Source organism: Acartia tonsa, chromosome 12, assembly GCF_053477335.1.
Source record: "Acartia tonsa isolate MP-2025a chromosome 12, ASM5347733v1, whole genome shotgun sequence".
NCBI lineage: Eukaryota > Metazoa > Arthropoda > Copepoda > Calanoida > Acartiidae > Acartia > Acartia tonsa.
In genome coordinates this window covers 44,596,565-44,608,292 of record NC_137271.1, presented here as the reverse complement: position 1 = coordinate 44,608,292, position 11,728 = coordinate 44,596,565, and the positions used below count along the sequence as shown (strand labels likewise).

The following is an 11,728-nucleotide window of genomic DNA, read 5'->3' as shown; positions in this document are numbered from 1 at the left end:
TTGCTTCACATATCCTCCAGAGAGAGAGAGGGAACAATGGTCTATTTATTACACTAGTACCCAAAGTTTTATGTTAACGTCTTTTCATTCGTTGGATTAACAACTTTGCGGACTATAGTGAATTTTTCTACTACTAATATTAATTTACGAAAGAGGTTATTTTGTGATAATCATTTGGGATTTTTAAAAATTTATCGGCCATTGCCTTATCCCTTTAGATCCCTTCATATCCTCCTAAAAATAGCGTAAAACGTACCATAGGCCAATACAAAGCATCCCTTAGAATTAAGTATCTTTTTTAACATTATGATTCTTCAGAAAATGCTTTGATACACTATTAGGCTGTAGACAAAATCAAAATAACCAAAATCAATAATTAAAAATGATTTCAGAGGTTAAAAATGGTTTAAAGAAATAATGTAGTCCCAATTGAATAAATTTGGGACTGGTTTGAAAAAAAAATGTTTTGTTTTTAATAATGTACAGTGAAGATTTATCCAGGTAATATTTTGTTTCGGTATGGCCTCGATACTGATTATTATCCGCTGTATTAGAACAAGTTCTCAGTCATAATGAAAAATCATGTATTGCATCAAATGACAAACAATTTTTCACAAATATTAAAATAAAAATCATGAAATTAATACAAGTTTTGTTAGCCCCGGCCTTTGGCCCTTAAGGACTACCAAAGTGGATCTAATCTTATAATTTTTCATCTGCGGAAAGCTGTCTATAAAACAATACGATAAGCGAAGTGTTTGACAAGCATATTGAAATGTTGTAGAAAAAGCGTACAAACGGGACAGACAAAAAGCCTAAAACCATCACAGGGCTTAAACTACATCCAATTAAGATTTAATAAAAGCACCGAAAGTTTTTGAGCCAACTAATTGGAGATTGTGACAAAGACCAAAATGCTGCAAAATTGTGTCATAAAAATGAGGGATTATCCATCTCTTTTTCTGGGGTTTTCTTTCCCACTTCTTCTCTCATCTCCCTTATTTTATGACGTCACTTAATCATGTTTGACACAATTTTGCAGCAATTTGGTCTTTCTCGAGATTGTGTTTGGGTAGTAGTATGATTATAAGTGCAATGTCCCTTTCCTTTCAGGACAGTGCTGTCTGATAAACGTGCCTTTCAAAGTAGCTTTGCTATGGATAAGCCAAAAATAAATTATCCCTTTTGTTAATAAATGCAATTGGAGGAAATGTTTGGACATCTAATTTTGAATTATAAAAAGTGTTTAACATTTGTATTTAAACTTTATATATGATATTTACATTACAATGTTTCATACCTTTGACAGAATATATTGACAAGGGAAAATGTCGTCAATTTAGCTTTCCTGATATGGTCTTCATTTATTGGGCAGCTGGTTCATCCAGTAGGTTTGGAGGGGATTAGGTAAAGTGGGTATCGTTATTTTAGCCAGCTGCAAGTGTTACTTTTTCAGAGTACATGAAAATTCGGTGGTGCCAAATAATAACATATCAATTGTGCTTTAGTGCTTGAAAATTTAATGATATTGTTTTGCCTTGGTTTTCAAATGAGGGAAATTGGAATTTTGGGGGTCATTAAGGTCAACTGAATTTGAGTCGCCGATTGTGTACATTAAATCTAAATTTAAATTTTTCAATTTTTTTTTTTTTGGGGGAAGTTTAAAGCTTCTTCAGCTGGTAGCAAATATTGAGATAGGACGAGGAAACACCGAGAAAACTTTGTAAACATTCGGCAACTCAAATTCAGCTGACCGTCATTTATCATTTTAAGTAGCGCAGCTGATCTATAAGTTATGTTTGTCATCAACATTAGATATGTAATTTCCCTATTCATAGACTGTTTTTACAAACAATAATGACATACATTTTTCACGTATTAAACTTACAAAAGCTACCCAAAGTTTTCTTTGGTTTAGATGGCTCTATTTTTGTTGTATTGTCGAACAAAACTTATATTTTACTGTATCATAGTCTACTATTTTTTACTAAAAATATTTTTTTTTTCAATAGCAAAAGTTGCGTTACTTTTAAATATAATTGGCCCTGATTCAACGTAAAAACGAGAGAGGGAGGGGACATTGGTCTCCAAAGTTTTATAACTTTTTCTTATTCGATGGCGCCACAACTTTGGGGACTTTTAATGTAATTTTGATTTGTTTCTTCATTAAGTCCAGTGTCCAAACGTTTCCACCACTAATTATTCTACAAGAGGTGTAATTTTGTGTATCATCAGTTTATCGGCCATTGTCTTATCCCTTTAGATCCCTGATAAATTAATCTAATCATTAGAACAAAACCAAGTGATTTATTTCTTCATATAAATTATATTTTTTTGGTTTCTTTAAAAAGCAAATTAATGCTTTAAAATATATTAAACTTTTTAATCGGGTAGCTTTTATATAATTAGTGTATTCTGTATACTGTATAGTGATTGTCCGTAATCATTATAATAAAGTAACAGGATGTTTGTTTGTTTGTACCAAAGGATCTCGCTAATCACTGCACCGATCGGGTTCTCCTTAACAGGGTAGCCTCTAATTGGTCCTGGGAATGTTTTTAACTATTTTGGGGGAGGGTACCACCACCCTTCCCAGAGAAATTGACAAAATTAAAAAACGCCGCCCTGCGAACATTTTTCAATTAGCTGTAAACATAATTAGCACCATCGAGCGGCGAAAAAATATTTTTGATAAATAAATTTTAAAATTGATTTTAAAGAAACAATTTTACGTGTCCCTAGAGGCCTCTAGGGGCATAGCCGCTAGAGTAAAATTACAAAGCAATTATGTCAACTAAATTGTATAGGATTGAATTGTCCTTTCATCGTTCTAGATAGTAATTTTTCAAATTACAACAGATTAACATTTTAAATTTTTAATGAGAATTATGTTTTTTATTAATGTTGTCATCCTTGTTTTATTTAGGTCTCCAAGCCCAGTTATATTTGTAATCAGAAAACCAACTGTTACGGTGAAACCAATTATCAGAGATAGGGTAAAGATTATGCTATATGCGCAGCTTATATGAAAGTAACAGGATGTATGTGTGTTTGTGCTAAACGCTGTTGTACAGATATGGTTCTCCTGTACAATTTAGCTTATCATAGGTCCTGGGAACTATTTTAAGCAGAATGCCTTCACCCTCTCAAGAGCAATCCTTGGAACCCCCCCTTCCCCCCTCAATATTTTTCTTTTTCTTTTTAAGTCTAAAATTGAAATTGGGGAGTTTCGGCTCAATAACACAACCTAAGTATAAAAGACATTAATCAATGTTGTTGTTACAGTTTAAGTTTTTATTCTTTAAATATGATACCAAAAAATGAATTAATAAACTACAGTTTGATATCAACAAAGCTTTTGATAGCCTTTACAATTATGTATTTGATAACAACCTTAAAGAAAACAAGGGGAAATAAGATTGACAACATCCATAAGTAGCGAAGCACAACTAATCATGGATGAAATACAGACAAAGTGACGTAAATCAATAATAAATTTATTAGAAAAACCGCCTAACTAGAATAGTAGCAGAGAAAATCACATTTCCCCCAAAAAATAACCCCCCTTTGTATTCAATTTTAGCATTTAAAAGAAGGGGAAAAAATTTCAAGAGTCATTTTTTCTAGGACTGATTTCTCCTGGGAGGGTGGTGGTACTTTCCACAAAATAGTTATTAACCTTCCTAGGACCAATTAGAAGCTAACTGGTATAGGAGAACCACATCGGTTAGCAAGATCCTTGGGTACACACAAGACTGATATACATCCTGTTACTTTTACATAGGGACAAGTTTTTAAGACTTGTTGTTTGGAAAACTTGAGCTCATTTGTAGACATTTATTTTCTATCTATATAGATCTGGCATGGATCTTGAAGCAATTAAGCAGGCCGTTTTGTAAATGTTAAAATTTGCAAAATTCTACTAAACAAACAATGTCGCAAATATAGGTATTAAATAATAATGGATTTTGCTATTGCGTTCTCCCTCAAATTGCCATGTTGGGCACAGGAATCCCAATGTAACGTTGAAAATCCATTGAACGATTTAAACATCCTCAAAGAGGACGTAGGTTGTGATAAATTCCGTTAAATTATGAGTTTTAAGGCTTAAAAACAGTAGAAGAACGATAATATTCACTAAATATGTGTATTCCTTATTGAAAAGAACTATGGACAAATTTATTATTTTGAACTTAACATAAATTTTGTCGTTCTACTACTGTTTTTAAGCCTTAAAACTCACACCTTTACGGAATTTTAGCACAACCTACCCCCCCCCCCCCCCCCCACCTTTCTGAAAAATCTATCCATTAGCCAGAAATGTAAATTTCAACCAATAACATTTTTCATTTTAGTTTAAAGAAGATCTCTCAATCAAGAAAAATGACGATAAAGGTACTTTCATCATATTTTAGTTACATTTAAACGAAAAATTTTAGAATATAAAGTTCTTTTTCTTTGGTCTGATAAAGATTGAATGCACTTTCATATTTTTAAATTTTCTAAAAGGGAGAGGACAATGAAAATTAAATTAATATGCAACCCGTTCTTCCCTTTCGCTACTAGCCTCTAGAGGTAGTCGATGCAAGTCAGGAAATTAGCTTATAACACACCCTAGACATTCAGAAAGCTTCCCTGCAAAAAACTCTTTTACTTTATATTTAAGGATATATAGTAATCATTCTATGATACGTTATAAGAAACATCTACGCATTTTGACCGTTTTGCATAACCCATATTGCTAAGAAATAGCTTTCTGCTCATTTTAGTGTCTTTGTATTAATATTTTGGACGCTATTGGTCTATATTTAAAGACCAAATCAAAAGTCAGCTCGTTAATATACCCCTGCCCCCTATATTTCTTTATTTCAATTAATAACTAATATTGTTTCAGAATTTGTGAACAGTTCTTTATCCTCAAGTTCATCACAAAATTTAATCAATTATAAACAAGAACAAAACCAATCATGTTGCTCAAAATTCTTCCAAATAATACAGGTAGCACAGTAAAATTAAACAAAAGGGATAGTTGCATGAAGTGCATTTTAGAAAATTTATTTAAAGCATAAGTTATAAGTATACCAAAAAACAAAAATGATTTTGTATTATAATAAATAAATAGATTCACAATTAGACATCATTAAATTAGTCATGATGTTGTTCTTGCGAAAATAAGCCAGCTATGTAAATTGCATATATCACAAGAATTAAACAGAAATAAATAGTTGGTTCACTACATTAAATTTTATATGGATTTCGTGCTACTACCCCTTTTTTCCAAAGCAATTTATCCCAGGTTGGTCCCCTCCTCCAAGATTTCAATAAACCTTTCTTAGAACTATAAGAAGCTTCACTGCAAAGAATAACCAAAATTACGCCATCTGCAGATTAAAATTGTTGAAAAGTTACGATACTCCTAGTCTTTAAAAATCATATTGAAAATTTAAAATTTTAAGTTTTTGAGCCAAAGAATAAGGTAACATTCTTATAAAACATTAAGCACCAGTTTATTTTACATTCTTTGAGTGTTGCTACTAAATCCTGATTTTACCAGGGTAATATATATAAATCCATGAACAGAACGTCTCCTAACTTTTGTGATTTTTTTTCAAAAATAGCTAGTCGTTGCTTTTAGTAGTAGATGTAAAATGATCCATAGAATTTATATATGAAATCTGTTTTTTGTAGACCTCTTATTTTAAAAATAATTTAGGTCTTTTTTAAAATTAAGTTTGTTTTAATACTAAAACAAAAAAAAGAAATTTCGATCATGAATAAAAATAGTAAGATCTTTAATTTGACACCTTACTTTTTTAATTCTGTTAATTATTGAAAAAAATCTATTTTGTTAAGGCGTTGCTACAAAAGACCTACCCCTACAAACGGTCTACTCTACAAAAGACCTACCCCTACATAAGACCTACTCTACAAAATACCTACCCCTACATAAGACCTACTCTACAAAATACCTACCCCTACATAAGACCTACTCTACAAAAGACCTACGAATATATATTGTTATATAAACATTAAATTTATTAATAAAGTAATACATAATCAATACATGGCCTCAGCGCTCGGCCCCCTGGCCTGCCTAACCACGGGCGCTCGGCCCCCTTGCCTATAACCTAACCTAACCTTACCTAAATATTGTAAAAAAAAATATTAAAATTTGAAAAAAATCTACCAACCACTTTTTATAAATCAACGAAATTCTAAAATATAATTAAGTTAATGTACAATAAACATTCATACATTATTACATATAAGTTAGGTTAGGTTAGGTTATAGGCAAGGGGGCCGAGCGCCCGCGGCTAGGCAGGCCAGGGGGCCGAGCTCTGCGGCCATGACCTTCTAGCATTACGATTTTTTGTAGAGTAGGTCTTTTGTAGGCGTTGGATTTTTGTAGAATAGGTCTTTTGTAGGCGTTGGGCTTTTGAAGAACCGACGAGTAGGTCTTTTGTAGGGGTAGGTCTTTTGTAGAGTAGGTCTTTTGTAGGGGTAGGTCTTTTGTAGGGTAGGTCTTTTGTAGAGTAGGTCTTTTGTAGAGTAGGTCTTTTGTAACAACGCCTTTGTTGAACCCTGTTGAATCTAAACTTTAAACTTTTGGAGCTCGTCACGAAAGGATTAAAAAATCACAAAAGTTAGGACACTTTCTTTCGCGATTTTTGAGCTGAATTCATCCCTATATTATTTTAGAATACAATAAATGGTGTGTTGCTACCACTGCTGATATTAACTGGACCTGTGTATCTATTCTATTCCCTGGGAAACTGCCTTTATGATGAAGGCCTTAATTCAACTTATTTTAACAAATTAGGTAAGTGAATATGTGTTTTACTTTCGATTTCAAACTAAGCTAACCTAAACAAAGTTATAAAACAAGGATGATAACATCTATAAAAGCGAAGCTTTGAAACGGTAGGACAAACGATCATTAACACTTGTAGAGTGTCAAAACTTAATAATCAGACAATAAATTTTAAAAAATCGAAACAAAAACGTAAGTAAATTTGTTGAAAAACTAGATTTGATAAGAGAAGATTCGCTTAGATTATTGTACTTTGTTTTTCTATGAATCAGTATTCCAAAAATCAAATCAATCAGATAATTATATCATATAAAACTTATTTTTTTTAAAAGTTAAAAATAGTCATGTTTAAAATGGACTTAGAGTTGCTGCGTTGTTTAACTCGTACCTAACTGCTACAGTAACCACCATGCAATGTTGGAAATTGATATGACAGTTCTAACATGCCTAAATTAACGAAAAAAGCTATCCGTTCCGGACGGTCGGACAAACCCTAATAATAAAAAAGCTTAGTTTTTAAAAAACGAAGATGATAACATCTGTCTTTAAACTCAAACCTTACAAATCAGAAAGTCCGAGAAACAAACATATTGTACATGTACAACCTAACAACGCGTTTAATAATAGGAGCGATTTCTCTTAGGAGGGTCGTGGTACCCTCTCCCAAAATAGTTATAAACCTTTCCAGGAATTATGAGAAACTAACCTGTTAAGGAGAACCCGATCGGTTCAGCGGTTAGTGAGATCCTTCGGTACAGACAGACACACAGACAAACACGCATCCTCTTACTTTATTACAAGGATAATAGAACTGCTGAAATTTATAAAGTAATAGAATATGTTAGGAGAATCTAAGCTTTAAAGAATACGCTTGCTGTCTGAACTGAATATCAAAATAAGATTTCATATTTTATTTAGTCTGATGTAAAACATAAAAAATTTAGTAAATTAATAGTTCATAGCGCAGCTACTCTATATAAACATCTTCCTAATTCCAAATCATTTCATGACAGATGATCTTGTTGGGCCAGAGGGTGGTAGGGTTTTCTCCCCCCGCGGATACACCAGGTGGGGTTAGAACTCTACAAGATAAAAAAAAAACATTGTGTCAATATAAGATAATTATCTTCTAACTAATATAGCAACAGATCCTTAAGTTATAATGGGCTTGGATTTAAGGTATTGTTAATTTAGCCAGCTGCGAGCATCACTTTATCAGAGTACATTAAATCTGGTGCATTCAAGTAATAATATACAGATAAAGCAAAGATGTATCCTAAGAAAATTAACTATTTATAGCTAAATCATTATATGAAAGAAATATAAAAATTATTGCACTTTCTAACCAATAAATAGTCCGGATTGTTCCTACGTGTGACAGCGTTCCGCGGATATTAAAAGTAAAAATTATAAAAATAAAACCAGTTTTGTTTGCCCCGATGATTCCAAAGTACGGGCTAATACTATACATGATTTTTCAGTATGGCTGAGAACCGGTTCTATTCCAGCGGATATTTATCGATTTATTAAGCCATACTGGAAATAAACTTACGCTTCAAGTTCTTGTGCTCTCATGTACAGGGTAGATCCTGGGCTGGTCACATGCAGACCTGAAATTTAACAAAAAGATTTGGATCATGGAAAGAAAACGAAGTTCTAGGTTTAGTCGTATTTTCACAGTAGCTTTTCTTCTATTTCTTGACCCTGCGAGGGGGGGGGGGCGGGGGGGGTGCTCTAGCCCTGCGGGATATATTTTCTAACCCTGCTCGGAAACCATTAACATTTACTTAACCTAACCTAACCTAAAATAACATTTCAAAAGCTACTATGAAAATACGATGAAATCAGCATCTTCGTTTTCTTTCCATGACCTAAAAATTTTTTATTGGAAACAAATGAAATCAAAATACGTGGATATATTGACAAGGGAAAACCTGTTGTTCATTTAGGTCACTGATATGGTCCTCATTTATTGTCCAGTTCGTTTATAACAAGGCGAAATCGACCCTCCCTCCACCCAATTGAATTTTAGTTTTAAAAAGAAAAAAAGAAATTAGTACATAAAGTCTAATAGTGGTGCCGCGTCACGTCACTTTTAAAGCATTTTCTCTAGGGACGATTTCTATTGGGAGAGTGGTGGTACTTTTCCCCCCAAAAAACTAAACTCATAGGACATATGAGAAGATATATTGTAAAGGAGAACCAAAAAGGTTCAGCAGTTAGCGAGATCCTTTGGTATAGACAGACACACAGATAAACACAGATCCTGTTACTTTATTACAAGGATAGGTAGTTACCCAAGCTAGTGCAGTAAGCAACAGGTCCACCTTGTTCCTTGACATTCTCAATCTCAGAGCTGGCACGGTTGGAGAACCAGTAGAACCTGTTCTCTTTCCGGTCATGGATGCAACCAGAACCTGCAACAAAAATTTTAAAAAGTAACGGCTAACTGCTCAGCCACTTCTCTTTTTATATGATAAAATTATCCGATTGATCTGATTTTAGGAATACTGATTCCTTGGACAACAAAGTACAATGTTATAAGCAAAGTATCTATAATAAAATCCTTAAAACTCCTTATAATAAATTTTAAAACCATTAAATAGGAAAAAAACAAAAAAAGTATGATAAACTTGAGCCATAAAGCATGTGTAGTCAAAAGATAGGATAGGATTTTTCATACAAATTCACGAAAACTTTATGCAGATATGAAAAATTAATTGATTTTAATACATAGTAGTCGAGAACATAGAATAATACTACAGACAACCCAACATAATTATACAAAAGCTAAGATATAAAAAAAAATCATGGAAAGAAAACAAAGTAGCGGGTTTCGTATTTTCTCAGTAACTTTGACAGGTTATTTTAGGTTAGGTTAGAATATTCGTCCTGCTGGGTTCGAGCTCCCAGCAGGGGATAGAAATAGGAAAAAGCTACTGTGAAAATACGACGGAACCCCTTACTTCGTTTTCTTTCCTTGGTCCAAAAAAATATACCTATACAACAGTTAGCAATTCCAACAAATGCCGCAAGGAGAAAAACAACGAACAATTTCATTTTATGATTCACTTATATAGAAATTAAAATACGGTAATATTAAGTCCATTACCAAAGACAGCTAAAGAAATACTAACTTAAAAATCCAGAAAAATCGAAAACCGGTTTATTTTTTTCTTGAAAATGTACAGAAAATAAGAAAATGAATAAATTTAAAAAAATTAATGTATAATTTTTCTTTTTAATTTTTATAAAAAATTTGCGACAAAGCTTTTTTATTTCTTTTTTTGAATAAATTGTATAAGTTAATAAGTACAAAAATTTTATTAGTCAGGGCGCAATATGATTATTTTAATGGTGGGGGCAAACAAAGACAAAATAGCTAAAGAAATATCTAATAAATGACAACATTACAAAAAAGGAAGCTCAAAAAGTAATCCTTATAATAAAGTAACAGGAGGTCTATTTGTCTCGAGGGGATAGTGGGTAACCGCTGAACTGATATGGTTCTCCTTTACAATTATCTTACCCTAACAGTTAAATGACAACGTACACAAAAGTGAAGAATTTAATAAAAGAATACTACAAGTTAATTCTAAACAATTCTAAAACTAGATTTGTCGCAAAATTGCTAATAAACAAGATTTTGCTTAGAGAAATACCTTCAATTTTAGAATTTGATTATAGCGATGCTTCTTTTATAATATTGCATATTGTTGTATCAGGAAACTTTATTCCATAATCAACATTTAAAAAGGGACGTACTGTAACCATTATATAGTTGGTACACTTTCCAAAGTGTACCAAAATGTTACAGTAATCATCATATATTTGATATCGACAAGACAAATCTATAATGCAAACATATAAAAAAAACTTACAGACACTAGTATGCCAAAAATAACGATATAAGCTATCCGTTACGTTGGTCCTAATTATTGAAAAGCTTCACTTTAAAAAGACCTTGAAGAGTTGCGCTAACTATTTTTGATGTCTTCATTGTTTTTCTTTTTAGGGACGCATTTTACTAGAAGAGTAAAGAAGACATTTTCAATGCAAAGTAATGGAACCTTAAGGTATCTATCTATCTAAAGTTTGTGCAAAATAATGCAGGCCTTTATAAAATTCAAATTGAGCGGCTTGTGTTAATAGTAACAAAACGTTATGCATACGTCATACATACCGTTAGAACTGCTATGAACTCTAGTTTTTTGAAATATAAAAGCGATTCCTGTGCTACGTATAGTTAGGGAGTTACGTGGTAAAATGTATCAACTGACTTAAAACTTGACTTGTCAGTACATCATTAGTGATTTAGGTATAGAATGTGCATTTTCAATCTGCGAGGCCTGTGTTAATGCATATTGTATTCATAGCGGTTATAATAATAATAGCGGATAATGCATACCCTCTATCTATCTATCTATCTATCTATCTATCTATCTATCTATCTATCTATCTATCTATCTATCTATCTATCTATCTATCTATCTATCTATCTATCTATCTATCTATCTATCTATCTATCTATCTATCTATCTATCTATCTATCTATCTATCTATCTATCTATCTATCTATCTATCTATCTATCTATCTATCTATCTATCTATCCATCTATCTATCTATCTATCTATCTATCTATCTATCTATCTATCTATCTATCTATCTATCTATCTATCTATCTATCTATCTATCTATCTATCTATCTATCTATCTATCTATCTATCTATCTATCTATCTATCTATCTATCTATCTATCTATCTATCTATCTATCTATCTATCTATCTATCTATCTATCTATCTATCTATCTATCTATCTATCTATCTATCTATCTATCTATCTATCTATCTATCTATCTATCTATCTATCTATCTATCTATCTATCTATCTATCTATCTATCTATCTATCTATCT

At 32.1% G+C, this 11,728-nt stretch overlaps 2 protein-coding genes across 2 annotated transcripts; one reads left to right on the top strand and one right to left on the bottom strand.

Annotated features, from left to right (window-relative positions):
- The first annotated feature begins 390 nt into the window (after nucleotides 1-390).
- On the top strand, nucleotides 391-11,212 carry LOC145333371 (uncharacterized). Its single transcript, XM_080178488.1, has 7 exons — nucleotides 391-501; nucleotides 2,927-2,996; nucleotides 4,356-4,395; nucleotides 4,895-4,998; nucleotides 6,700-6,820; nucleotides 10,827-10,887; nucleotides 11,188-11,212. Exons 1-7 carry the CDS (start codon nucleotides 479-481, stop codon nucleotides 11,210-11,212), a joined length of 444 nt encoding a protein of 147 aa, XP_080034614.1. The 5' UTR covers nucleotides 391-478.
- LOC145334056 (uncharacterized) lies at nucleotides 7,711-10,068 on the bottom strand. The gene is made up of 4 exons (XM_080179338.1): nucleotides 9,811-10,068; nucleotides 9,109-9,228; nucleotides 8,364-8,421; nucleotides 7,711-7,893 (listed from the first exon to the last, which is right to left on the bottom strand). Exons 1-4 carry the CDS (start codon nucleotides 9,869-9,871, stop codon nucleotides 7,800-7,802), a joined length of 333 nt encoding a protein of 110 aa, XP_080035464.1. The 5' UTR covers nucleotides 9,872-10,068; the 3' UTR covers nucleotides 7,711-7,799.
- Nucleotides 11,213-11,728: the final 516 nt, after the last annotated feature.

What these genes read in the sequence shown, in the direction of transcription:
- LOC145333371 (XM_080178488.1), top strand. Translation starts at nt 479, where the DNA reads ATGTACAGTGAAGATTTATCCAG. An exon ending in TACAGTGAAGATTTATCCAG is followed by an intron (nt 502 to 2,926) that starts GTAATATTTTGT and finishes TGTTTTATTTAG; the next exon opens with GTCTCCAAGCCCAGTTATAT. An exon ending in AACCAATTATCAGAGATAGG is followed by an intron (nt 2,997 to 4,355) that starts GTAAAGATTATG and finishes TTTTCATTTTAG; the next exon opens with TTTAAAGAAGATCTCTCAAT.
- LOC145334056 (XM_080179338.1), bottom strand. Translation starts at nt 9,871, where the DNA reads ATGAAATTGTTCGTTGTTTTTCTCCTTGCGGCATTTGTTGGAATTGCT. An exon ending in AATTGCTAACTGTTGTATAG is followed by an intron (nt 9,229 to 9,810) that starts GTATATTTTTTT and finishes TTTTTGTTGCAG; the next exon opens with GTTCTGGTTGCATCCATGAC. An exon ending in TGCTTACTGCACTAGCTTGG is followed by an intron (nt 8,422 to 9,108) that starts GTAACTACCTAT and finishes GTTAAATTTCAG; the next exon opens with GTCTGCATGTGACCAGCCCA.